The following is a 27,260-nucleotide window of genomic DNA, read 5'->3' as shown; positions in this document are numbered from 1 at the left end:
TGCCTGTGTGGAACCTCCAACTGATCTAGATGCATTTACTGAGCTGGGTATCCAAATTGACACCAGACTTAGGGAATGGCGTCTCAAGAGGAAAGGGATTCCACCCTGTGTCCAGGCACTGCCCACAACCCCTGAAAGGCCCCCTCACTCAAGCCCATATAGGTGGACATGGCATGGACCCGACTGGACCCTTCCAGATGGGAATGTCAATGGTAAGAGAACTTGTGTTTCTACTGTGGTGGCACTGGGCATGTGGTGTCTGTCTGTCCTGCTATGTCCCTGAACCACGTGGAAACAACCAAGTCCAGCCTCGGGAAGGGGGTCGAGCTTGAGTAACATTGAGAAAACTCCAGTAAACCCACTCCAGCAACCCATTCTGGGCACCTGGCCAAACATTGAAAATGTTCCTGCACCAACAGCTTCAGTTACAACTCTGGCTCTGGGATTTCGGACAGGTACTTCCCCCACAAGATGCCTTGATTGACACGGGCCTAAATAGCCTAAGGTTGCCCCTGATTTAGTTGAGACAGTTGATGGACCACTGCTCACCTCTGGCTGCAATCAGTCAGAAAACTACAGTTTTGGAGATGATGGTTGGAGAGCACAATGAGCTCTAATTTAGCATGATCTGGTCCCCACAATTCCCTTTGATTCTTGCAGTCCCCCTAGTTGGTGAAACGTGACCCGCATATCTCCTAATGTCAGCACACCATGACATTTAATTCTGAGTTTTGCCAGGACATCTGCCTCCTGACTTTCAAGCTCGAGACTCCAGAACCTCAAATTGGATACCTTGCCTGGGTTTCAGAAGCACAGACAGCTATTCAGGCACACAGCAGGCCTGCTTGCTACTAGAGTCAGCCATCACACTCTCCGAAAAACACCAAAAGTTTTCAGATGTATTTGAAAAACAAAATGCAGACACACTACCTTCTCACAGGAAATATGATGGCCTGATTGACTTACAGCCTGAAGCCAAGATTCTGTTCAGCTGAATATATTCCATGATGGAGCACGAATTAGCCGACATTAAGGATTATACCTAGGAGAATCTGGAGAAAGATTTCCTCTGGCACTCCACATTCCTGACTGCGCACCCTGTACTCTTTGTGAAAAAGAATGATAGCTCCCTAAGATTCTGTGTTGACTATTATACTCTAAATAAAATCATAGTGCAGAATTGATACCCACTACCCCAGACCCCAGAACTCCTAGATTGGGTAAGAGCAGCCTGAATATTCACCAAGTTAGACTTCCGAGGGACATACAACCTAGGCTGAATCCAGTCAGGGGATGAATGAAAAACTCTTTTTCACAGTTGGTATGGCCACTTCAAATATCTGATGGTGCCTTTTGAACTGACTAATCTTTCAGCCTCTAATTAATGATGTCTTATGAGCTATGCTGAACCACTATGCAGTCACCTACTTAGATGACATTCTAATTTACTCTGAAGGCCAGCCTATGCACAAGGAAGGTCCTAGAAAGATTCCACCAACATGGACTCTATGCCAAGCTGAAGAAATGTGTCTTTGATCAGCCTACCATGGAATTCTTAGGCTACATTGTGTTCGCTGAGAGAGGCCGTATGTATCCCCAGAAGGTGGAAGTGGTTTGTGACTGGGCTGGGCACCACTATGAAGCATTCAAGAAATTCAGTGCTTCGTTGGGTTTGAGAATTTCTATAGATGTTTTATATGGGACTACTCTCAAATCCTGGCCCCTAGAGCTTCTCTGCTGTGAAAAACCACCAAGTTTGCTTGGATGCCAGAAGCCCTCAATCATGTGAAGAGTCAGCGTTCACTTCCATGTGCATCCTCACACATTTTGACCCAAGCTAGTCACACTGGAAACTGATGCTTCCAACACTGTCATTGGCACTGTGCTGTCTCAGAAACAGGGTCTCGATCAAGAAGTTCATCCCTGTGTGTATTGTTCCTGCAAGCTCACTCCTGTCAAAAACAATTATGAAACTTTAGACGAGGAAAATGCCACTGTTCTGGGGTTTAATCCCAGATACCTTTGCAAAACACAAGGAGTGTCCTTTAAAAATATTTATTAGAGAGCTAATCTGAATGGCCTTTGTTGCCATTAGGCTGAGTTCATTCTAGAAACCTCACAAAACCCCATAAACCATGCAATGGAAGGCCAGTGCTTTTAGCTGACAATAATGCAGAAGTGAGGGTAAGGCAATAGCAAGAGTCCTCATTATTCCAAACATCAAAAGACTATAAGGCCAAATATGCAGTGATACGCAAATTAATAACTCAGTCTCATTCCTGCAGGAAGTCCCAAATGACTGTGATGACAGTCCCTGATGCAGATAGTCATAGAATCATAGAATAATAGAGTTGGAAGGGACCTCAGGAGGTCATCTAGTCCAACCCTCTGCTCAAAGCAGGACTAACCTCAGCTAAATCAGACCAGCCAGGGCTTTGTCAAGCCACAGCTTAAAAACCTCTAGAGATGGAGATTCCACCACCTCCCTAGGTAATCCATTCCAGTGCTTCACCACCCTCCTAGTGAAAAATCTTTTTCCTAATATCCAACCTAGACCTCCCCCACTGCAACTTGAGACCATTGCTCCTTGTTCTGTCATCTACTACCATTGAGAACAGCCTAGTTCCATCCTCCTTGGAACCCCCTTTCAGGTAGTTAAAGGCTGCTATCAAATCCCCCCTCATTCTTTTTTGCAGAATAAACAAGCCTAGTTTCCTCAGCCTCTCCTCATAAGTCTTGTGCTCCAGCCCCCTAATCATTTTTGTTGCCCTCCGCTGGACCCTCTCCAACTTGTCCACATCCTTTTTGTAGTGGGGGGTCCAAAACTGGACACAATACTCCAAATGTCGCCTCACCAGTGCCGAATAGAGGGGAATAATCACTTCCCTCGATCTGCTGGCAATGCTCCTACTAATGCAGCCCAATATGCTGTTAGCCTTCTTGGCAACGAGGGCACACTGCTGACTCATATCTAGCTTCTTATCCACTGTAGCCCCCAGGTCCTTTTCTGCAGAACTGCTACCTAGCCCGTCGGTCTCCAGTCTGTAGCTGTGCATGGGATTCTTCCGTCCTAAGTGGAGGACTCTGCACTTGTCCTTGTTGAACCTCATCAGATTTCTTTTGGCCCAATCCTGCAATTTGTCTAGGTCACTCTGGACCCTATCCTTACCTTCCAGGGTATCTACCACTCCCTCCAGCTTAGTGTCATCTGCAAACTTTCTGAGGGTGCAATCTACCCCATCCTCCAGATCATTAATGAAGATGTTGAACAAAACCAGCTCCAGGACTGACCCCTGGGGCACTCCGCTTGTGATCGGGTGCCAGCTAGACATGGAGCCATTGATCACTACCCGTTGAGCCCGATGATCTAGCCAGCTCTCTATCCATTTTATAGATCATTCATCCAACCTATACTACTTTAACTTGCTGATAAGAATACTGTGGGAGACTATATCAAAAGCTTTGCTAAAGTCAAGGTGTATCATGTCCACTGTTTTCCCCACATTCACCTCTTTACAGAAGGCAATCAGATCGGTCAGGCATGACTTGCCCTTGGTGAATCCAACTAGTCAGCTGTAATGACTAAATTATTAGCAGTGAAATGGTTAGTAATGTCAGGATTTAAGTGGCCAATTTTCAGTTTCGACTTAACTGCCTTAGATATAGTGAAAGGACCCCTGTCATCCCACACACACCAGTTATCCTGCCACAAGCCTCAGCAGAACCTCGGAAGATCTGATCTGACTTGCACCACTGCAAACCCATAATGTCATTGGGACAACCCCTTATCTACACTGGGTTAAATGAGAGCAGAACCAGGCCCTCTGCGTAACCAACCAGAGCACATTATTCAGCACAAGCCACACCTCCTTTCCAGAAACTTGCCTGCGCTCAGCTATTCATGTTCCAGGATGCCAGCTCTGAAGTCCATCTGAGCTAGTCACCAGCTTTATTAGCAGTGCCAAAACCAGCATCTGAACTGGTGCCCCTCAGAAATAACTGTTCTGATGAGGATGCTGAGGAAGACCACTATTTCTTGGTCTTGGGTAACAGTTTGCCAGAAGCTGGGAATGGATGACAGGGGATGGATCACTTGATGATTACCTGTTCTATTCATTCCCTCTGAAGCACCTGTCAAGACGGACCATTGGTCTGACCCAGTATGGCCGTTCTTATGTTCTCATGCTTGTACTGATTTTCAAGTCTGGTAAATGCCTTGTCCTTGCTTTAGCAAGACTAGGTAAGTGAGATAGTATCTTTTATTGGACCAGCTTCTGTTGGTGAGCAAGACAAGCTTTTGAGCTTTTCTTCAGGTCTGGGGAAGAGCATTGTCTTTGCTTTGACAGTTAACTGACGTGGCAGAAACTTAGAGCCTTGAATACTGTTTGAAACGTCACGTTATAGCTTAATTAAGATGAATGGGGAAAGCTCAAACACCTCTTGCGGTAGCTGTTTCAGTCTGTCTGGCTACAGCCCAACAAAGTATCCGGGTTCAGGTTAACTCATCAGGGATTTTTTTTTTTTTTGGTGCCAGAAGAGTCAGACGCCACTTTTTCTTTAAGAGAGAGTTTAGATGGTAGAGAATACAGCAAATCTGTAAGAAGATCTTACTTTCTCAGAACTCACCCATGCCCCTGGATTTCTGTTGCCCCAATACAAGATGAGAAAACATATCCATTGAAGCCGATGAGGCAGCTCACATGTGAGAGAGCCAGATGCTGTCATAATATAGGTACCACATTCAGGATTCAGGCAAGTTACACAACTGATATGAGCTCTGCTCTGACCCTTATGTATGGCTGTTACAGCGCACAGTGGACTTAAAGCTGCCCTAAGTGGATAGCAGAGGATTCCCTTGGCATTGAGGAATCCTATACAGGCATGATCATCTCTACACCTCCATCCTACCCTGCTCAGGGGACATAGTCAAAATGTGCCATGCTCCAGCAGTTCCCTCTGGGGATCACTACAAGATAGCATTCTCTTGAGCACCCCATAGGCTTCTCTCAACTGTGCAGAGGACACTGCCAGTTGAAAACCAGCCCCAGGCATTGGATGTCCTTGCAGCTGCCCTTTCAGTTGTGCCCAGTCCTTTATCCATTAGATCTACAGGCAGGATTAGGGGGCTCTGTTAGCACTTGCTACTGAATCTGAATACTGTGGCTCAGGACCACTGCCTTGCATATGAGCAGAGACTTCAAAGCGAGGATGATTTAACCTGGAATGAAGGCCAAGGTAGGCCTGATTAAGGTGTTATAATCACAAAGGGTACAGAGAAGTCTGATCGCTTCCTCTTCTTTACCCTGCCCCCTAAATTGTGAGAATAAGGGGGTCACTCAGTGAAATTAAAAGGCAGGAAATTTAGAACAAGAGGAAGGAAATAATCAAAGATAAACCCAAGAAAACAAAATTCAGATTTAGTTTGGGATTTCACACTCCCCAAAGTTTAGGGGTGTCTGAATCTGAGGTACAAGTTTAGTCCAATACAATTCAGCTATAAAATTCAGATCTAGGTTTGGACGACAAATGTCACCCTGCAAAATTCTGAGCTGAAGTTTTGGTCCATGCATAAAAATAATATTTCACATTGTGTATTGTTAACCTATGGAACTCGCTATTGCAGGAAGTTATCAAGTCAAACACTGGTTGGCTAATCTAATGACAATGAAAAATCTTTCCAGTTATGTAATCTAATCATAACCTTTCCAGTTATGCAGCCAGTCTAGTTAATCTATGTTTCAAGGCACTAACTGACCATCACAGAAGTCAGGAAGGAATTATCCCCTCCCCATGTAAAGCAATGTACAATTGACTAGTTTCATCATTTTAGGTATTTTCACTTTACTCTGAAGGAGTAGTCATTGTCTACTGATTCTGAACTATCTGTAGGCAAACCAATGGTCTGGTGTGTTATAGTGGCTTGAATGATTCTTATGGCTCACAGTATGAATTCAGAGCTGATTATCTTCATGGTTCATTTTAATCAATTTGACTGCATCTTCCATAGCAGAAGAGAGTGAAAAGAATGGGACTGTTAAGATTAAAGAGGATAAGATGCAGGTATACAAGTGAAAGGTGACATTTATTACTGATAAAAGGGAATGGTATTTTTTACACAACACAGAATTAAACGTAAAGGTTTAATGAGTCATAAAAAGTGCTCAGATGTCATGGTGATGAAGTGTCTGGAACCGGCCCCTGCTGGAGACAGAATACTGGACTTGGTGGACCACGGATCTGATCCAGTGTGGCAATTAAAATAAAAAATTTCCTGAGCGCAATTGGCACCAGCCCATTCCCATAATGAGTACAGAAATTTGGCTTGAAATGAATGCCAGCTGCCAACATCTTGCTGGCATCAGCAGATGGCCTCAGAGATGACGAAGGCAGAGGTGGGACCAGGTCTCAGCACTGTACAAATATTTGCCTAACACACCAGCCAAACTAGGAAATAGAGACAAAGCAATTATAAGTTGCTCAGAGTCAGAAGTTTCCTTGCTATGTAATTTGTATTTCTGTGGCTCACTTAGACCCCTGACAGTGGAAAATGTCTGTGAAGTGACTTTGAGAAAATAATGAGATCAAAATCCCCCCACCCACCCTCCCCAGGGAAAGCTCTAAGTCCTCCCTTGGATTTCCCAGTTTCACCTCAAAAGGGTCAGCCTTTCTTGAGAAAGACGTAAAACAGATGGGTGAAGAGGAAAGACAGGGTAGACCGAGTGGTAGAGACAGGGAGTCACAGATGTTGATTGTAACCCCCAGCTAGATTTGCCAAGTCCAGCTGCTAGTTGATGGCATAGAATATCGACCCTATTCTATACTATTTTATCGAGCACATGCCATGATATATAGGCACCGGCTCTGGAGGTTTATTTCTGCACAAGGGACAAGGAGGACCCAATCAGTGGCTGTGCTCAATCCCTTTTCTCATGACTATCAGAGTGAGGGAGAGCGATGAATTTGGAGTGGCTCTGTACTTTATGAGTGCAGTATGTTGGCCTGGTTATTAGGGCATTTTCTATATAACTATTGCTTTAACTCAACAGGAGTCTGTCTGGAAAAACAGGTAGAAAGGAAAAGAATGACTCAACATAGCCACCTCTCAGCAGAGTTAAGAGGCAATGCCCGGACTATTAGTTTGATGATTTTGTCTCCCTCACTAGCCAACCTATAAAACTGGATTGGACCAGGACCGGAAAAGGCCTGGGAACACAGAAGAATACAAGAACTAGGGGAGGAATAAAAGGGATCCTCTCACAGGGAGAGGCGGTAGGTGTTTGGGGAACTAGTGAGACACACAACCCCACAGTGGGGGAGGCAGGAGACAGAGGAGGGTAGGCTTGCCTAGGTGACCATCAGCCTTTAAATAAGATAGACTTGCCTTGATTGTTTGTTCCTACTGCAAAAATAAACCCTTTGGTTTTAAGAAGATGGTTTGTCACTGAATAGCACTGCGCAGACTCCTGAAGGGAGGAGTTCCAGATGTCCAAATTCAGTCAGACCTACTGGGTGGGTGTGGTTGATACACAGGGTATTGTAGTCCAGGGCCTGGTGTAAGAATTGGAGAACCGCGTGTCCTAGGAGAGGTAAAGGCACAAGGCCTGACACCTGAAGGGGTGCATTCAGAGAGAACAGGAAGGGGACAGAGCCACAGCGAGCCCTGTAACCCCTTCTAGGTGGCTAGTCCCCATTAAATGTCGATGGCTACAGCTGCCAGTAGGGGCACTTGATCTTTTAGCGCCATCAGTAGAGGCTCATGCTTTTAGTGCCAGAAGTCCCAGGTTTACTCCCCTGGCAGATGATCATTGCACCGGCAAGTTATGGCTCTCCTCCCACTGAGGAAAGTGGTCCCACGTCATCCCTGACTCTCTGCTGAATGGTCAAGAAGGTCACCTAGTGGGGCAGTACGTGTACCAGAGAAGCCCATAAGTTGTGAGCGGAGAGGTTAGTGGGTTAATTGATCCTGTGGGGAGGAAGCAGGGTGCTGTGTACACAGCCAGTGTGTACTCATGCACACACCTCAGGGCTCACAGCCTGTTTACTTAGGGTCAACAAGCCAAATACTTGATTATACAAATTCAACCAAACAGCTGCAGGCTAATGAGCAATGTGTGGGGATGAAGACGGTTAAGTGTCTTTAAATATCAATAAATATCGCAGAGCACCTGTCACTTTAATTATCTGAGTATTTACTCCTCTATCTGATCCTAGAATTAAGGCTGTCTCCTATCTTAGTATGTCCCTAGGATCACCTAGCAGGCACAGAGAGAAAAGACAGAAGCAGAGGTTATGTCTACACTATGAGCTAGGGCTGTGATTCCCGTGCCTGCATACCTGCTGGTGATACATACTTGGCATGGCTAAGCCCTGCTTCTGCTGCCTCTACCCATGCTAGCATGGCTACACTGCTATTTATACTCACACTAGCTTGATGAGAGCTAGTGCAAGTGTGTGTACATGAGCACGGAAATCACACCCCTAGCACGTAGTGTAGACATAGCCGGAGAGACAATGAGGGAGCAATTCGGGGCTCTGCTCTCCCACTGGACCAAGCTCTTCATGTTTCAGATTGCTACTGGCTCATGCAGGAAGATGTACTGGGTGGACACTTCGGAGGATGTAACTGAGCCACTGGCACTATTGTTAGCGTAGGCCTCAGCTGGCAACAAGTATTTCCATGTCAGATCAGCCATCTAAGTAGCAGTGGTATCTGTGGCTTCCAGCATTTAAGTCCCTTCCGCCTCCATACTGAGGTCTGACATGTTGCAGGACCAGCGATGTAACAGGCAGGATGCAGCAAAGAGAATGCAAAGGGAGGTGAGGACATGCCAGTGTAGGTACACACGAGCAAACCAGTATTGCAGAGCCAGCTTTATAATTAGTGAAGACCCCAGCGAGAACACAAGGGTGGAACTGGGCCTTGTGCATGACCCCTCTGCAGTCCGGCTGGTTGCTGGAGGATGACACTGTATGATGAGTAAATACCTCCCTCATTGGTCTCCCTGGTGTGGTGGGGGAGCTGAAACAAGAATGACTGATGTTACTTGAGTCCTTGTGCTCCAGACCAGCTCTGCACTAGTAACAACTAATTGCACCTAGTGAGACCCTACTTCCAAGCCAGCAGGTACTGTTCACAAACTGATCTGCATCCCCACCCTGCACCCTGAGACACAAGGGCCAAATAGAGCAGGGGTGCAAATAGAAGGTTTAAACATTGGATGTGAGCCCATCGGAAAATGGATGTAGCCTACAAACCAAGGGACCAGAAAAAGAGGTAGGAAATATAAAGAACCATAACTAACAGCAGGATGTAAGAGAAAACAGGGTGCCCCTCTCCTTATACTAGGTCTGGTTAGGACCCAGGATCTTTCTCTCAGAACTATGACTATTATTGCCGCCATGATAAGCCAGTCTGTCAGAAGTGGCAGGATCAGCAAACACAAAACAGACAAAGAGAAAGAAACATAGAAACAAGGAAAGAAAAGATCTCTCATGTCTCATTCAACAGCAGGTACTCCAGCTGAACAATTCAGCTTAAACCCTCCTAAAGAACAAACTGTCCAAGAGCCAAAAAAAAATTTAAAAAAAATGACACACTGGAAACGATCTGGCTTGAAGTTAGGAACATGATAGGAGCTTCCATATCTATTCAAACATTAGGTTCATCTACTCCATTGTCCTGCCTGTGGCCCCAGCCAGCACTGATGTTTCAATTAGCCACATAATGCAGCAGGACAATTGTGCAGGGGGAAATCCTTGAGCATGTCCCCCCGACTCCCTCAGATGATCAGCTTACACTCAAAAGAATGAGATTTAACTCCCTTTGTGCCATTACTGTCAAGGTTATTCATGCCCATAAATTATCCAGTCCTTTTGTAATCGTGATAAATTATTTGACTCAACAGCTTCCTGAGGTGGTGAAGTCCATAAGCTGGTTTCACATGGGGTATACAGTCATAGAAATGAAGGGCTAGAGGGGACCTCATCAGATCATCTAGTCCATCCCTCTGCTCTGAGGCAGGATTATGTATACCTAGACCATCCCTAGACCATATGGAATCATTTCCTTTGGAGTTTAGTATCCCACGCTGTTCTCATGTTATAGGGACAGGCATGGGAGCTGGGTGTTATAGGAGGGGGAAGGCTTGGCTTTCCCCAACAGCCAGGAGTGGACCCACACATGCTTCACCCTGAGGCCCCACCCCCTCCTACGGCATCCTGCTCTTCCTGGCCCTGGCACACAGGGGCAGGCTTAGGTGGGTGCTGCAGTAGCTCTTCCCACCCTTGCTCAGCCTCCCCCGAACCAGGTGGGACAGGAGGGGAGTGAGCCAGCCGTTGGTCTGGGACTTCGGGCCACCTGGTGCTTGGACCGCCCGGCTGGGACTCGGGGCAACTGGGGCTGCCCGGCACTGGGGCCGCCTGGCTGGTGCTCTGGGGTCGCTGGGGACACCCCCTCTGGAGTCACCTGGACCACCCAGCTGGGGCTCGTGGCAGGCCAACTGGGCTGGCTGGAGTGGGGCTCCTCCAGCTGCGGTGGTGGGGGAGGGGCATGGCTTCAGGTGGAAGAGGCGGGGCCATGGGCTAGTCTCCCCTAACAGGGGAGAGGGGGTCATCTGCCACCCATGGGACCAGGATAAGGGCAGATAAGGCGGGGGGCAGATAAGGCTGATGAAAGGAGAAGACCACCACACCAGCAGCTTTATCCACAGACAGTCTGCAAGCAAGGGCCAAAGCTTGCAGCCACTTAACACACATTGAATGCTTTCCCTGGAAGTGATGCTTAGTTCTAGTGTTAAAGGGGGCTTCTGTCTTCATAATCATCCACTGAACATGGGCTTCCCAACATTGCTGCACCAAGGACTTTAACTCTGTTCTTCATGGACTTACTCAATATCCATTCTGACTTTCTCCACACTGTTCCAGCAACGGGACCCTAAACACACCTCCCAATGAGTGTCACACAGAACGAGGAAGGGTTTCAGGAAGATGATACACTGGGCCTTGTCTACAATGCAGTCAGTCACAGCTCTATTGGGTAACAGTGACCATTGCAGAGGAAGGATAATAGCATTCCTAAGAGGGGCCTCTCTCCCAAGGAGGTAACATTAAGGGTGAAATTCATCCCTATGCAAAAGGGCCTCTGAACCACTTAAATCTCCAAACCAGCAGTGCCTCTCCACACAGGTGAATTTCACATTAAAAAGGTAGAATCCAAACCTAGGAGGAAATACTTAATGGGAGATGGAAGGGCAAAGTAGAGTATGTAAATGTGAAACCCACTGAACATTTAAGAACATCACACTATTATCCTCATCATCGGCATTCCGTTTGAATTAGAAATGCAAATGTTTTGTGTAGTTCTGAGGGGGAAAAAAACCAAAAAGGGAAAGTAAAATTAAATTTAAAAGTTAAATTTCCCAGCATAAGCACAATTAATAAAATCAGTTCCTCAGCTCATTGTGGGCTAGAGCTGCGAGGGGATTTTCCCCTTTACCTCTCACGTTTCCTGCTTCAGGGTGCAGGCTGGAATCTTCCATGTGCTATTCACTCAGCCCTACCACCTAGGGCTTTCTTCCCAGAAACGCTTTTTCCCCAGCAGGTTCCCACTGCCTCCACTCCCAGGAGGCTCTGGCAGCCTCTCCCAAGGGACTGACACCTACTGCTAGTTCTTGTAGTTCTCTAACTCACCACATCTCATCTCATTGGGCTTCTCCCACTCTAGCCCTTGGTACCCTTTTTTAAAAACTAACTGGGATCAGCTGACCCATCACAGGTGTGCTGGCCCTGCTCCATCTTGAAGGGGTCAGTCACCCTGTGACAGGGCCCTTTTGAAAATCCCAGCCTAAAAGAATAATAGAATCATAGAAATGTAGGGCTGAAAGGGATCTTGAGAGGTCCTCAAGTCCAGTCCCTTGTGCTGAGACAGGACCAAGTAAACCTAGACCATCTCTGTTTGTCCAACCTGCTCCAAAAATCTCCAGTGATGGGGATTCCACAATCTCCCTTGGAGATCTATTCCAGAGCTTAACTATCCTTATCATTAGAAAGTTCTTCCTAATATGTAACCTACATTTCCCTTGCAGATTAAGTCCATTACATCTTGTCCTACTTTCAGTGGACATGAAGAATAATTTATCACAGCCCTCTTTATAATAACCTTAACATATTTGAAGACTGTTATCAGATTCCCCCTCAGCCTTTTTATTCTCAAGACTAAACATGACCATTTTTTTAAACCTTTCCTCATAGGTCAGGTTTTCTAAACCTTTATCATTTTTGTTGCTCTCCTCTGGACTCTCTCCTGTTTTTCTATATCTCTCCTAAAGTGTGGTGCCCAGAACTGGACACTATACTCTCCAGCTGAGGAGAAAACTTTCTTTAAAACAAATCTAGGGTGCTTGGTTTTTCCAAATCAAAAACTGGACCAGCTATCAGGGTGTGGGGAGTGCAGGGTTCTGTTGGGATCAGGCAGGTGGCAATGGGAAGCTTTTGGCAACCAGAGAAGAAGTGAGAGAAAAAGATGCCTACTCCCCCGCTCCATGCAAGCGATCCCTTCTTCACTTTCCTTGCCACTCTCCCTTTGTTCTGAATAAAAACTTGGACTGTGTTTTAGTAAAGGGCAAGGAGGGAATAATCACTATTGTGGGGTTTTTGTGAAACTGACAGGGTCAGAGCCTGAGAACGGGGGACACATGCCTGGTTTTAGGAACACATAATCACTCTGAATATAGGAGAAGGCTATATGTGTCCGTGATTTTAGTAGGCTGAGGAGCAAAGGGGGAAATTATAGAGGGTAAGGAGTTTGTTAGGGTTTAAACATGTTATTTTTCAGTGTGGCACAATTAGATTTATTTTTATAATTTCAACGGATAATATCAATGTTTATTTTTAAGCATTTTTTCAATTTTTATCAATTTGAATGTTCACAGTTGAGGGAAATTGGGGGGGGGGGGGTCCGAGACTGGGGGGATCAGACAGTAATTATTTAATGACAGTAGACACTGAAATTCAAAAAGTTAAAGTTTTATAGCCGTTAAAACAAATTGTAATATCACATGCCAAAAATATATGAAGTAAATATCCTGAAATCAAACTCTAATAAGTTCTCAAGCAGCATTTTTCTTACTTTGCCTAGCTGTAAACTCATTGGTTTGTGTGTTTATGGTGTAATGGACATTTGTTTATTGACATTTACAGACTAAAATCTATTCCTTCCAAGCCTAAATTATTTTCCTCACTCAATATCATTGAAGACAATGGAGAAATTCATCTTTTGAGGACACTTCGTATGGGAAAACAAGAATACTACTGTAAACATTCCCTGGCATGGGGTGGTGGCCCTGCCTCGCTGTCAGTCTCCAAGGGAGGCCACACCTTCTGGACGCTATGTCTTGAGGGGAGGCTTAAACTAAAAGGGAGAAATGAGCAGTTCTGAGCCTCTTTGGCCTATCTGGGCAATCCCAAAGCCATGGGCCCCAACCCTCAGGCGGGGCGCACGAACAGTCTGTGGCCCAGGCCCAGCAGGCCAAGTGAATAATCCCAGGCCCAAGACAGGGTGAGCACACAGTCTATAGCCCCAGCCCTGAGGCAGGGCGGGGCAGGTAATGTCAATAGTCTATAGCCCTAGGCAGGGTGAGCAAACAGGCTAAGGCCCAGGCCCTCAGGCAGGGCAATCGCCCCACAGTTGGGGTAGAAAGGAGGAAGGGAGACACAGACTCACCCAACTCCACTGAGTCCCAGCCCTACTTCCTTGGCCACTCTCACCTAACTGAGGCCCACCCTTTATACTTCCTCTTTTGTCCCGCCTCTCTGCTTCCAGTCAGGTGGGGGGGGAAGTGGACTTCTGGGTTCTGCCCCCCAGAAGGGGGTTGGCCCTCCCTCGCTGTCAGTCTCTGAGGGAGGCCACACCTCCCGGCTGCTACAGCCACCCTATAGACCGAAGTCTTGAAGAAGGAGGTTAAGAAGAAACTTGAGACTCTCAATATGTAGGACCAGATGATTCTTATCTGAGAGTTCTCAGGGAGATCAAGTGTGAAATAGCAGAGATACCAAGGAGGAAATGAAATATTAAACAGCAACTGTTCCCAAAGGCAGGAAAAACAAATGTGAAGTAGAACCTGATAGGGTAAAACCAGAACAGCTTATGTTGGGGGAAACTGTTCCTCTCTAACTTGTAACAGTGCTTTGGAAAAGTTAGTAGAGAATGTTGACCCAGTGGACACAGATTATTTGGATTTGCACAAAACTTTTAATAAGCCTATTAAGCCAAATTATTAATAAGCCAAAACTCATATAAGCCTGTTACTAAAGAAGATAAATATTCAAGGGAAAATAATTGGGAAAATAAGGGAAAACTGGCTAAATTCACATGCAAAAAAACATTGTTAACATGGAGTTAACGTTGCTGGCACTCAGCAGTGCCCTGTGTTCCTCATGCCTTTTGAGAATGAGAGTATTTAATTCCCAAAATTCAAACTGGAAAACACTGGCAGGAAATACACAGTTACGGTCCCTGTGACGGGGCGTATCAGCCCCGCACAGGTATAGCAAGGGTTAAGGACACATTACAGGCTGAAGAAGTCCCCCCCAAGCTCCCCAGCCTTTACTGGTCATGCTCAGCCGGGAAAGGGGTATAAAAGCCAGTCACACAGCTCAGTTGGGGTGGACTGCTGACCAGGGAAGAAGCATGCTGCCAGCTCTCTCCAGGTGACCGCTGCTGACTCCGGGGGCAGAGCCAAATGCTGCCAAGCCCCAACCAGAGCCTAGGCTGCTAGGCAAGCTCTGAAGAAGGACTGAGCCATCGGGGGCCACATGGATGGGGGACCCCACAGACCCTGGAGGATCATGGAGCATTGATGATGGCTGCAGGGTAGGAAGTAGCCCAGGGGGCCTGAAGGGTGTAAAAGGGAGAGCAGCCAAGTCACCATCAGTGTGTTTCGGGTGGAGTGCTGCTGACTCGATGGCCAACAATCCCGACACCAATAGGGCCCTGGGCTGGGGCTCAGAGGAGCAGGACGGGCCTGAGCCCCCCCACCCTGGGTGCCGGTAGGTGGTGTTCCACTACCCCAACAGGCTGTTAAGGCCACACTGCTCTGAGGCGGGGGGGGCGTGCTACTGACTCCGCCCATTAGGCCACACTACCAGGAAGAAAGGGCGACACCCGGTGACTCAGACTGCTCTGCTGCCATCCTGCCAGAAGGAAACCTAACGGAGTAGAAACAAACCCATGGTCTTTTCCCCTCTTCCCCTGCATATGTGAACTGACACCTGTGCCAGGGCGTGCCAAATCCGCGACAGTCCCCTTGCAAGACAATTACTGGCACAAGAAAAAACAAAACATTAGAAAACCAGGAAGTTAGAGTTAAGGTGACTATTCACACACTGCACTGCATAGCGCCATCCCATAACAGAAATCAGATGATTTCAAAGAATAGTAGCTTCTCACAGTGGAGAGAAGTTAATAGTTGGGTATCTCTGTGCACTGCTTTGGCATCAGTATTATTTTATGTGCATTAATTAGAGATGGATTAACAGGTTAGATTCAAAGTCCACTGAAGTGAATGGGAGTCTTTCCATTAATTTTAATTGGCTTTGGATTAGGCCCTAAAACTGATGCCTCCCTTGAATACAAACTCCTGGCTCCAAACTCACCCCTACGGTGTAAGTTCCAAATTTAAACCAGAAGAAGACTGTTTTCTGGTTTGGGTTTGAATGTGGCCAGACTTTCCCAAGGATATTTCAACCTAAGACAACTGGAATCTCATGTCGTCGGTTGAGAATGCCTGAAATTTTATGGAAATATCTCCTGAGATTTTGACCCCACCAAATATGAACCCAAAGTGCCAGCCTGAACCTAATCTGGATCCACCTCTAAACTCCACCTCTTTGGAAGGAACTTGTTACCCCAGTCATCAGCATGTAAAACATTGCTTCAAATGGCTAGGTGCAATTTGAGGCATTTCCATCTTCCTGTGAAGCATCAGCTATTGGCCACTCACTGGCAGCAGCAGGTAGCCATGTAAGCTGGACCAGTGGTCCAGTGATCTGGTATAGGAAACCCTAGGTTCCTATGCACTAACCCTCTTAAAAACATAAAAAACCCTCACACATAGCAAACTCATAGACAGACAGAGGGCACAGAATCATAATTCTCACACACAAACCAGGGGCCGTCCGCCCTCTTCACTCTGACATCCTGCCTCAGAGGGAACATACATTCCATAGTGGAAAGGACCACAATGTAGACATTGAGTTCTGGGATCCCTTTACCAGGTTTATTTACATAGCCCTGCGTTGCCATGGGGAAGAACATGATTATGTAAAGGAAACTGCATGCAAAGCTCTTACTCAATGGCATCAGAATGCCAAAACATGAACTTTTTTCATATTGTTATTCCTCCTCCTGCTGAGCTAACTTCCACCTAGTGTCCTGCTCAAGCCTGCCTGCAAAGACACTTATGGCAAAGTTCTTCCTAGGGATGAAACTAACCAGATTCCACAGAAATTACCCTAAAACCTATAGCATCCAATAGATAATTATCTCCTTTTTATAGGTATTTTACATTCCATACAGGTGATATAATTCTCTATTAAATTCCATAGGGTGGGTCAAAAAACCCATAATGAAGTTATCACTTTCTATTAAATTCTATAAGAATGTTCCATATGAAGAGGAAGAGGGTCTCTTATTATGTGTTTCCAGCCCAGTAGGTGCTTAACAGATTCATAGATTTTAAGGCCAGAAGAGACCATTAAGATCATCATCCTACTGACTGCATGTCACAGGCTAGAGAACGTCACACAGTGCCTCCTACATCAACCCCAATACAAAAGAGTATTAAGATTAAAACTTTGCATGGCACTGCCAGCCTTATATGATGACTTTTCCATTAGGGGAGGTTTATAAACCCTTATATAAATTAACCATCCTGTCAATATATCAATTTCTAATTAATTCTGCCTAAGCTGAAGGAGTGAGAAGGCAGCTGGCCTGTTTATTACCTTTCGCATGTGAACTTAATGGGACAAGTTGTTAACCATCTTTCCCCAAAGAGCCAATCAGGTATGCACTCATGAAGCTCCAGGTACATTTAGTTGGAAACGACAGCGCTTTAGAGCTCAGTGCTGACTGCCCATATATGCACGATATAACTGCCTTGCTACATATTGTTATACAGCAAGGGATTCTTATGCTTCAACTCTTTCTGGGATGAAGGTGACTCCTTTCTAACATCCACAAACAGTCCATTGTAGTCTACGCCAGAGATTCTCAGACTGGGGGGGCAGGCCCCCCTGGGGGGGGCACAGAATGTATTCGGGGGGGGGAGGGGGAGAGAGGGCAGGAAAAGATTTGAGGGAAAAAAACTTACTGTCCACATTTTACCCACAGCAAATGAATAATTAGCAAAGCTGATTCCTCCAGATACATCGGGTCCTCAGATGGCGCTGTGCATGTTGAGATTTCTGTTAAGCTTGCACAGCATTATACAAAGCTGTACATTAATCCGTTAGCTACGAAGCAGTATGCACAGTTAATTGTAAGCATGGACCACAATCACAGTTTTGCTTTTGCTCTTATTATAATGGATCATTGGTTCATTCGTGCAACCAAAAAAAAAAAAAGTGAAAACCAAAGATGACACTGATTCAAGTGAAGCACCGCTGCCACACGTATCAGTATATGTGCTTGTGTGGTAGGAGTGGGGGGCATAAACTACTACAGACACAAAGAAGGGGGGCGCAATCAAGTAAGTTTGAGAACCACTGATCTACACAGTGATTGCTTGCTAAATCCATTCATGTTCAGTGCACTGACATTCCACAGGTACCTGGCAGGTCCATTCACCACTGAGGGGCAAACAGCATTTGTGGGAGGAGAGGGAACTGTCCCACTTATCTCAATGGGTTGGTAATTCTGAAACCCAACGTTTACAATTAAAGAGTGGGAAATTGCCTAAGTGACTGGAAGGCACTGGGACTTGTGCTCCAAAGTTCCATAGATGCTTTCAAGTATTCCACCCTAAAATGGCAACATTTTGACCATTTCACTGCTGATTGGTCTAGCAGAAGCATCCAGCTACAGTAGTTCTCCCAAAATCCTAATCTGCCTGCCAGATCTTTTCAGGTTCCAGGTATGTCAACTGCTCCCTGCCCAGCTGTCAAAATATCCAGCTTCACTCTTGACAACTTTCAGACATAGTTATCAATACAAGAATCTGCAGTATATTGAATGCTGAAAATATGGGGACAGTGTTAAATAAATTTAATTTAATATCAAAACAAATACCATGAGGGCTACTGGGCTAAATGTACAATTCTTGTTCTTGATTTATTCATGAAAACCTTTTATTTTTCATTTAAGAAAAATTCTTAAATTCTGCCACAGAATTTTCAGAGTGCCAAGGGACCCAGGAATCTTGTAGTAGAATTTGTGCCCAGCCTGCTGTGGAGTACATAGGGCCTTACCTATTATATTGTGCAATATACACAGACTATATTACTACCGTCTACACACATAGAGCCAAAGTGGTGAAATTAGACTATCTCATTATCTGTGAACTAACCCACAAAAAATGTTCAAAATGTGGGTGCAATCCACAATCATGTCTAGCAAGTTGAGACAAAATCATTTGCTTATATCAGGCCAGATGCTTTGCTGATGCAAAGGGACTATGCCAATTTACACTGGCCCATATTATGAAATGCATTTTGTACAGCTTCGAGGATTTTTCAACAAGTCACCCTTAGTAATAGATGGCAATGAGAGGTGTACACGCCACACCTTGTTATTTCCTAATTTCCCAGATCAAATGTGCTGATTGGTATTTTCTCAGAATCAGTTTATTTCACAATTGTGACAGAAGTCATTAATTACTGAGTTCAATAGTATCTCCATTTTGGTGATGAATGGTGCTCCCAGCTCTGCCCTACATGAAAAAAGGTCTGTATAAGATAACGTAATATTCAGACAGCCTAAATGCAGCACAGGTAAAGTGCAGTGCATACATCATGGGCTAAATTCAGAGCTGGTGTGAACGAGTGCTACTCTGTTGACTGCAGTGGAGATGCACTGGTTCACCACCCCATTAGTTTAGCTGGTGAGATTTAGCATATTGATCTTCCAATAGCAGACAAATTTGTTGCTCCAATTATGGCAATATTTAAGCATGGGCCCAGTACGAAAGATAGATATGCGGAGATGAAAATCAGTTACTTCCTCTTGATCCAGTGCTCTTGCCACATGCTGGTATACGTGGTTCAAAGCAGTGAAACATAACAGACTGCAACTGACACTCACAGCCCCATATACTCTAAAGCTACATCTACAGTGCAGTTAGGGGAGTAATTTGCAGCTTGTGTATGCATACCCATGCTAGCATTCATCTAACTAACACAGCTAAATACAGCTGTGAGGACACAGTTGTGCAGATGTCAGTGTGGGCTGTACAAGCCCACCTGGTCCCCTAGATATGCATCTGCATTGCTAACGTGTGCTGAAGCCTTCACCGCTGTATTCTGATTGCTATTTTTAGTAAGCTAGCTAGATTAAAGCTAGCATGGATAGGTCTACATGAGCTGCAAATGACACCTCTGGTTTTAGTGTAGATATAGCATAAGCATATAGCATAAGTTTGATTCATGAGGATACTGGTTTGATGATATTGCTTTCACAGCAGAGAATGCAGAGTCTGTTGCTTCAGTGCCAGAGCAATGGGCCTGGTATAAGAACCCACACAGAATAGAAAAGAAACAGAAACTCATTGTGGAATTTAAAAGGTGCTCCATATCCAGCCATCTAACATACATTCATATACCGGATTACCTGCACTGGTCAAAAGTCATGTGACAAAGGGCACACAACAGCAACACATTGCTAGAGAGAGACATACTTTAGTGGTCTGAGCACAGAGAGGGGACCTAGGCATTCTTGAGTTCTAATCCTAGCTCTGACACAGACTGCCACTTTGGCCCCTTCTACATACAGTTTCCTTTGTATTAGGAATCCAGTTTTCAATGCAGGTTTTAGAAACATTTTCTACAATGTGGTTATGCTGAAGAATGTATAATATTTCAAAATTGATCACTACCTAGAGCCTGAATGCTTTAAAAAAGGTTTTGCCTTTACAAAAAACAAAACAAAAAGCTTTGTCTTCTTCACACCTGCCACCATAACTGCATTTGCAGAAAACATTTTTAAAACCAGATTCCTAGTTAGGTCCTTAATCTTCCTGCCTTTCTTTCCCCATCTATACAATGATGACAGTAATACTTAATTACCTCCCTCCTGTCTTCCCTCCCAGGAGTGTTGAGACTTAATTAACTCATGTTTGTAAGCTGTTAAAGATTAAAAGTATTAACGCCTGATTTACAATGCTGCTGAGCATTCAAGACTTCCATTGACTTGATTTGCAGTTGTAGGTGATCATCACTTTTTAAAAATCAGGCCCCAGATATTCTGATCTTCATTAATAAAAAGAATCAGAGCTTTTAAATGAAATAAATGATGAACTACAACAAGAACATGAACAAAGGCTGCTCAAAAAAAGAGTTCTCTCATCCTGGGATGTTTGCATTTCCCATCCATTTCAAGCACTAAAACTTGTAAATGAATCCTCATGGGATGTCATTTCAGTCTTTAACAATGCAGCATGGTTAGAGATTGCATTTTACCAGTTCTATGAATCTCAGTACAGCATCAAGAAAATGATTGTCACAGAGCTTTGGTGTGAAGTTAATGTACAGGGTCGCATCATACAGCTGCTGTACAATGACCTTATAGAAAGAGCCTATACAATTTAATACATATTAATAATTTTTCTATTGTCTTTTTGGACCATCCTATAGAATGTCATAGAAAATTATATCCACAAGAACGGCCATACTGGATCAGACCAATGGTTCATCTAGCCCAGTATCCTGTCTTCCAATAGTGGCCAATGCCAGGTGTTTCAGAGGGAATGAATAAAATAAGTAATCATCAAGTGATCCATCCCATCTACCATTCCTAGCCTCTGGCAAACATCAGTCCCTGCCTATCCTGGCTAATAGCCACTGATGGATCTATCCTTCATGAACTTATTTAATTATTTTTGGAACCCCATTATAGTCTTGGCCTTCTCAACATCCTCTGGCAAGAAGTTCCACAGGTTGACTATGAGTTGTGTGAAAAAATGCATCCTTTTGTTTGTTTTAAACCTGCTGCCTACTAATTTCATTTGGTGACCCCTCGTTTTTGTGTTATGAGAAGGAGTAAATAACACTTACTTATTTACTTTCTCCACACCAGTCATGATTTTATAGACCTTTATCATATTCCCCTGAAAAGTCCCAGTCTTATTAATCTCTGCTCATATGGAAGCTTTTCCATACCCCTAATCATTTTAGTTGCCCTTTTCTATACCTTTTTCAATTCTAACATATCTTCTTTGAGATGGGGCGACCAGATCTGCTTGCAATGTTCAAGATGTGTGTGTATCATGGATTGATAAAGAGGCAATATGATATTTTCCGTCTTATTATTTATCTCTTTCATAATGATTCCCAACATTCTGTTAGTTTTTTTGACCGCTGCTGCACATTGAGTGGGTGTTTACAAAGAACTATCCACGATGACTCCAAGATTTCTTTCTTGAGTGGTAATAGCTAATTTAGACCCCATCATTTTATATCTATAGTTGGGATTACGTTTTCCAATGTGCATTACTTTCCATTTATCAACATTGAATTTCATCTGCCATTTTGTTGCAGTCACCCAGTTTTGTGAGATCCCTTTGTAACCCTCTGCAGTCTGATTTGGACTAAACTATCTGGAGTAGTTTTGTATCATCTACATAGACGTGCGCAGCACATTTCATTAGGGTGTGCACCCAGGGAATTTTCATTAGGGCATGCATCCAGGTAATTTTTATTAGGGTGTGCACCCAGGGAATTTTCATCTTTATTTAATCTATAATTCCACCGGCAGGCAACATTTGAACTACCCACCGGCGGAATTATCGCCGCGTCCTACTCTCCGCAGCAAAATCTTGCGCGCTCTCCACTGTTTCGGCAGCAGCTCGCTGTGTCTGCCGAGAAATTGCGTGCTCTCCACTGTTTCAGCGGCACAGCGAGATGAAAAAAGTATGCGGGCAGGATAAAAAGGGTTCGCAGCCATGGCCCGTATGTTTGATGCCCATGCATTAGGGTGTGCCTGGGTACACCAGGCACACCCCGTGCACACGCCTATGATCATCTGCAAATTTTGCAACCTCACTGTTTACCTCTTTTTCCAGATCATTTATGAATATGTTGAACAGTACTGGTCCCAGGACAGACCGCTGGGGAACACCCACTATCCATTCTGAAAACTGACCATTTATTCCTGCCCTTTGTTTCCTATCTTTTAACCAGATACTGATCCAGATACTTCCCTCTTATCCCATGATAGCTTACTTTGCTTAAAAGCCTTTGGTGAGGGACCTTGTCAAAAGCTTTCTGAAAATCCAAATATACTATATCCACTGGATCACCCTTGTCCACATGCTTGTTTACCCCCTCAAAGAATTCTTATAGATCAGTAAAGCATGATTTCCCTCTACAACAAACATGCTGAATCTTCCCTGTAATTGCTGGGATCGCCTCTGAAGCATTTTTTTTTTAAATTGGCATTACATGAGCTATCCTCCAGTCATCTGGTACAGAAGCTGATTTAAATGATAGGTTACATACCACAGTTAGTAGTTCTGTAATTTCACATCTGAGTTCCTTCAGAACTCTTGGGTGGATACCATCTGGTCCTGGTGACTTATTACTGTTTAATTTATCAATTTGTTCCAAAACCTCCTCTAATGACACTTCAATCTGGGACAGTTCCTCTGATTTAAAAAGAATGGCTCAGGTTTGGGAATCTCCCTCACATCCTCAGCCGTGAAGACTGCTGCAAAGAATTCATTTAGTTTCTCCACAATAGCCTTATCTTCCTTGCGTGCTCCTTTAGCATCTCGATCGTCCAGTGGCCCCATTGGCTGTTTAGCAGGCTTTCTGCTTCTGATATACTTTAAAACATTTTTGCTGTTACTTTTTGAATGTTTGGCTAGCTATTCTTCAAATTCCTTTTTGGTCTTTCTAATTATATTCTTGCACTTTACTTGCCAGAGTTTATGTTCCTTTCTATTTTCCTTAATATGATTTAACTTCCACTTTTTAAAGGATGCCTTTTTTGCCTCTAACTGCTTCTTTTACTTTGTTGTTTAGCCATGGTGGCACTTTTTTGGTCCTCTTACTATGTTTTTAATTTGGGGTAGACATTTAAATTGAGCCTCTATTATGGCATCTTTAAAAAGTTTCCATGCAGCTTGCAGGGATTTCACTTTTGGCATTGTACCTTTTAATTTCTGTTTAACTAACATCCTCATTTTTGTGTAGTTCCCCTTTCTGAAATTAAATGCTACCATGGCGGGTTGCTTTGGTGTTTCCTGCCCCCAACAGGGATATTACATTTTTATTATGTTATGGTCACTATTACCAAGTGGTTCAGCTATATTCACCTCCTGGACCAGATCCTGTGCTCCACTTTAGGATTAATCAGGAATTGTCTCTCCTCTTGTGAGTTCCAGGACTAGGTGCTCCAAGAAGCAGTCATTTAAGGTGTCAAGAAACTTTATCTCTGCATCCCGTCCTGAGGTGACATATATCCAGTCAATATGGGAATAGTTGAAATCCCCCATTATTACTGAGTTTTTTATTTTTATAGCCTCTCTAATCTCCCTGAGTATTTCACAGTCACTATCACCATGCTAGTCAGGTGATCGGTAGTATATCCCTACTGCTGTATTCTTATTATTCAAGCATGGAATTACTATCCCTTGTTCCCATGACTCATGAAGCCATACACTGGCCACCTGGACAGCAGTAAGGAGCGGTTCAAACACAGGTTGTCTGTGAAAGCACAGAAGTCTTGCCCATCAAAGGTCTTAGAATGGCCACCTTTTGTTCTTAGTATCCTCCCCAGGTGTTGAGTGGAAGGCATACTTCATTTTCCCCCCTTTGGTCATGTCATCGTGTCCGTGTCCCCCTTCCCCCCGCTTTCTGGAATGTTTGTGGGAGGGAGATTGGGAACAGGGTGATTCTTGCAGGGGCTGCAGAGGAAGTCTAGCCTCAAGCTGTTTTTCTTGAAGCTCAACCAGATGCCTCAACATGCTGACTGATCCTTCATAATCCGCAGCATCTCATCCTGCATTGCACACTCATGCTCCTGGGATGCTCTCTGGTTCTCCATGTCCAGTTTTTCAGGCAGTGAAATCCTCCAGGCTCTTAGCTCCATGTCAGCTGTCCCAGAAGCATTCACTATCTTGCTGAACATATCATCACATGTTTTTTTTTCCACCTTTTAATCTGCAAAAGCCTCTCCACTGATGTGGAGGATGTGCTGGAGACCACGCTTTCCACTGCAAGGCATGAAAAGCACAAGGTGCCCATTGTCAGTGCATATCCTGGATCTAGTGCAAGGTTGCTATTTAAAAAATATTCCCTTTATTACATTCAAGTGCAAGCCAGAACATAATCAGAATCCCTAGCTATTCAAAGAGCTGGTTTGCTGTTCCAGCCATGGTGAATATGGCCCAGCGGCATGGGCAACAGGACTTGTGCTGCAACTTGTGGGAGACCTGTGTCGGGAGCGCAGGTGGACAGTGCCCACCACCTAGCAACATGGACGTTGTTTTGAGACTAGGGATCAGCATTAAGCCTTCCAAATTGCAGTCTTTGTCTGAGGCGGCACCAACGGGGAAGGGACTTTGCAGCCATGAGAAAACACAGGAAGCCCCCCACCCCTCCTTCCCTTAACGCTGCTGGTAGTAATCGCCCTGGGCTTGCACATTCTGAGGTCAACGTTAATCCCTGCCAACCAAACCACCGGCATGTTAGGGAAACCGTGGTTAAGGGATCTGGAAATCGCCACGGGTGTGGGAACACATGCTCTATTGTTTGCGGTGCAAGCACTTGTAATAAAAACTTCCACCATCTCCCCAAGGTGACCCTTTGTGATATTAGTCTGAGGGTAATGGAGGAGCAAGAGAGCAGATGCTACAAACGTCTGGATACAGACTTGATCCTTATGCTGCTATGCTGTGTCTGCAGTGATGCCAGCAGAATTAATACTGGAGTGGCGTGGGAAAGTGTCCTACTGAGGTGGAAGAAATAAGGGCAGCTCTCCCCAGAAACCTTCTGCAAAGTTTCCTGGAGATCTCCATGGAGGATTTCCATGTCATTCCTGTGCATATAAACAGTCTTTTCCAGGGGGCACCCACTGCATAGCTGGAGCGGCCACTGAGGAAGCAGATACCCACTGCACCTCACTTTTTCTTCAGATTACACATAAAATGTAAGAGCAAGTAACCTCTACAGTTTGATTCAAATTGCCTACTCACTTGAGGTGCCTCTCCTGGCATCATGGTCGGCCACTATGCTGTCCTGCAGCCGACTAGACTGCTCTAGGGTTAAAAATAGCTCCTGGGGCTCAGGGGAGTTGAAAACGATCTACAGAGCGGTCACAGCAGAGCATTGTGGGACATCTCCTGGAGGCCAATTCAGTTGACTCATGCAACGCTGCGTCTACACTACCTCTCTGTTAACCCATCAACATCGATTTAAGTGCTACGCCTCTTGTGGAGGTGAAGTAATTAAGTTGACATTACAGGCAAGTTAAGCTGGCGGAAGGGACCTGGAAGTGCACATGCCTACATTACTAGGTCGACATAAGGTGGCTTCTGTCGACCTAAGTTTGTAGTGTAGACCAGGCTTCATTCTCTACTAAATTCTATATGTTTTCAGAGTAATTTCTGTAGAACCCTATAGAGCTCAACTGATCTTTATTAAATTCTATAGGATTTTTCTTTAAGGGCAGGGTCTGTTTGTGATAATGATGCAGAAGGAAAAATTTCCAAGTACAGATAAGTGCTCACTAACCAATGCCACAGAATGAGAGACTCTCTATGTACTACATTATCATAAAGTTATTAGCAAACTGGAAGGAGCTCACCAAAGTGAAAAAAAAAAAGGGGGGGGGAGGTTCTCTAGACTTCAGCATAGCACACTGGCGGGCTACCCTCTCCCATCCCCTACAGTACTCTCCCTTCGCTGGCTTCTTTCTATAGTTCTCTTTAACCTCCCTTCTTTCCCCAGTTATTCTCCAGCATTCTTTGACTCTCCCATTCTCCCCAGATCTCAGTGGTTCTGTTTGCCTGCCCAGCTCATTGTGACCTCACCTCTCTATTCCGAGCTCTGTGACTCCCACTGTAATGGCAAGGTCTCTGTTAAGCCCTCTCCCTTTCTGAGTCTTTGTAAGTGTATCTATGAGCTCAGTCTCCTTTTCCACCATCTCTCCATAAGTTCTGCCAGAGCCCTCAGGAGACAAAAGGAAACTCAACACTACTGTATTAATAAATGATAGCCAGTCTCCTCGTTTCCCTTTCATCTCCACTTCTCAGGCAGGTAAGTGATCTGCCTCTGGCAGGGATAACAATAGAGAGCCAGGTCTCCAAACCCAGCCATTACACTTTCACTCACCCCCAGGAAATCATCCTGCTATGCATGTCTACACACAAACCTGGGGCACGCTGCTGTCTGCAAAGTTAGTGCCCAAACTTACAGCCAAGTTAGCACCTGAACAAGTGGATGAGTGAGCTAGGACTTGTTATTCATTGGCTTTTTCACGGCTCACACCAGCATCTCAGCTGACCAAAAACTGACAACAGGGGTTTGTTTTGGGACCTAGATTAAAACGTTTTATTAGCAAATGTTTAAGCACAAAACAATAAAGCGATAGTCAAGGTTCAAAAAGCACAGCAATACAGCATCCGGGGATGGCACGCAGTGGGGGGAATGGGGGCTGATCGAGGATGAGCTGGGGCCCGGGGGCGGGGGTGGGGGTGTGGGGCTTGAGGGTTGCAGGAGGATGTGGGGGGGGGAACGCTATCCAGCGTGGAGGGAGCGTCTCTGGAAGGCATTGCCAGGGAAGGCGAGTGAGTCCATGCGTGGGGGTGGAGGTCTGGGGAGTACAGTGGCGTACGGGGGGATATGTGGGTTGGGGGATGCTATCCATGGTGGAGGGGATCCCTGGGAGGTTGAGGAGGGAGGGTCCCTGGGGGGCATTGCCAGGGAAGGCAAGTGAGTCCGTGTGTGGGGGTGGAGGTCTGGGGGTACAGTGGCATGCCACCGCGAGGGGGGTCCCTGGGAGGCGTTGCTAGGGAGGGCGAGTGAGTCCCTGTGTGGGGGTGAGAGTG

At 45.1% G+C, this 27,260-nt stretch overlaps 1 protein-coding gene across 1 annotated transcript in view; it reads right to left on the bottom strand.

The window, feature by feature from the left end:
- LOC137145402 (beta-1,4-N-acetylgalactosaminyltransferase 3-like) overlaps positions 1–25,430 on the bottom strand; it is a 45,635-nt gene extending 20,205 nt beyond the window's left edge. Inside the window, exons 1-2 of the mRNA XM_067536118.1 lie at positions 25,407–25,430; positions 13,721–13,742 (exon numbers count right to left, since the gene is read on the bottom strand). Of these exons, the coding sequence (XP_067392219.1) occupies positions 13,721–13,742; positions 25,407–25,430 (46 nt within the window). The remainder of the gene's footprint in view (positions 1–13,720; positions 13,743–25,406) is intronic.
- Between the last annotated feature and the right edge of the window lie 1,830 nt (positions 25,431–27,260).

This window comes from Emydura macquarii, unplaced genomic scaffold, assembly GCF_026122565.2.
Source record: "Emydura macquarii macquarii isolate MOO-44397 ecotype Brisbane River unplaced genomic scaffold, CSIRO-AGI_Emac_v2 contig_3530, whole genome shotgun sequence".
Lineage (NCBI taxonomy): Eukaryota > Metazoa > Chordata > Testudines > Chelidae > Emydura > Emydura macquarii.
Note: the sequence above shows the minus strand (reverse complement) of the source record. Positions and strands in the feature narration are given on the sequence as shown.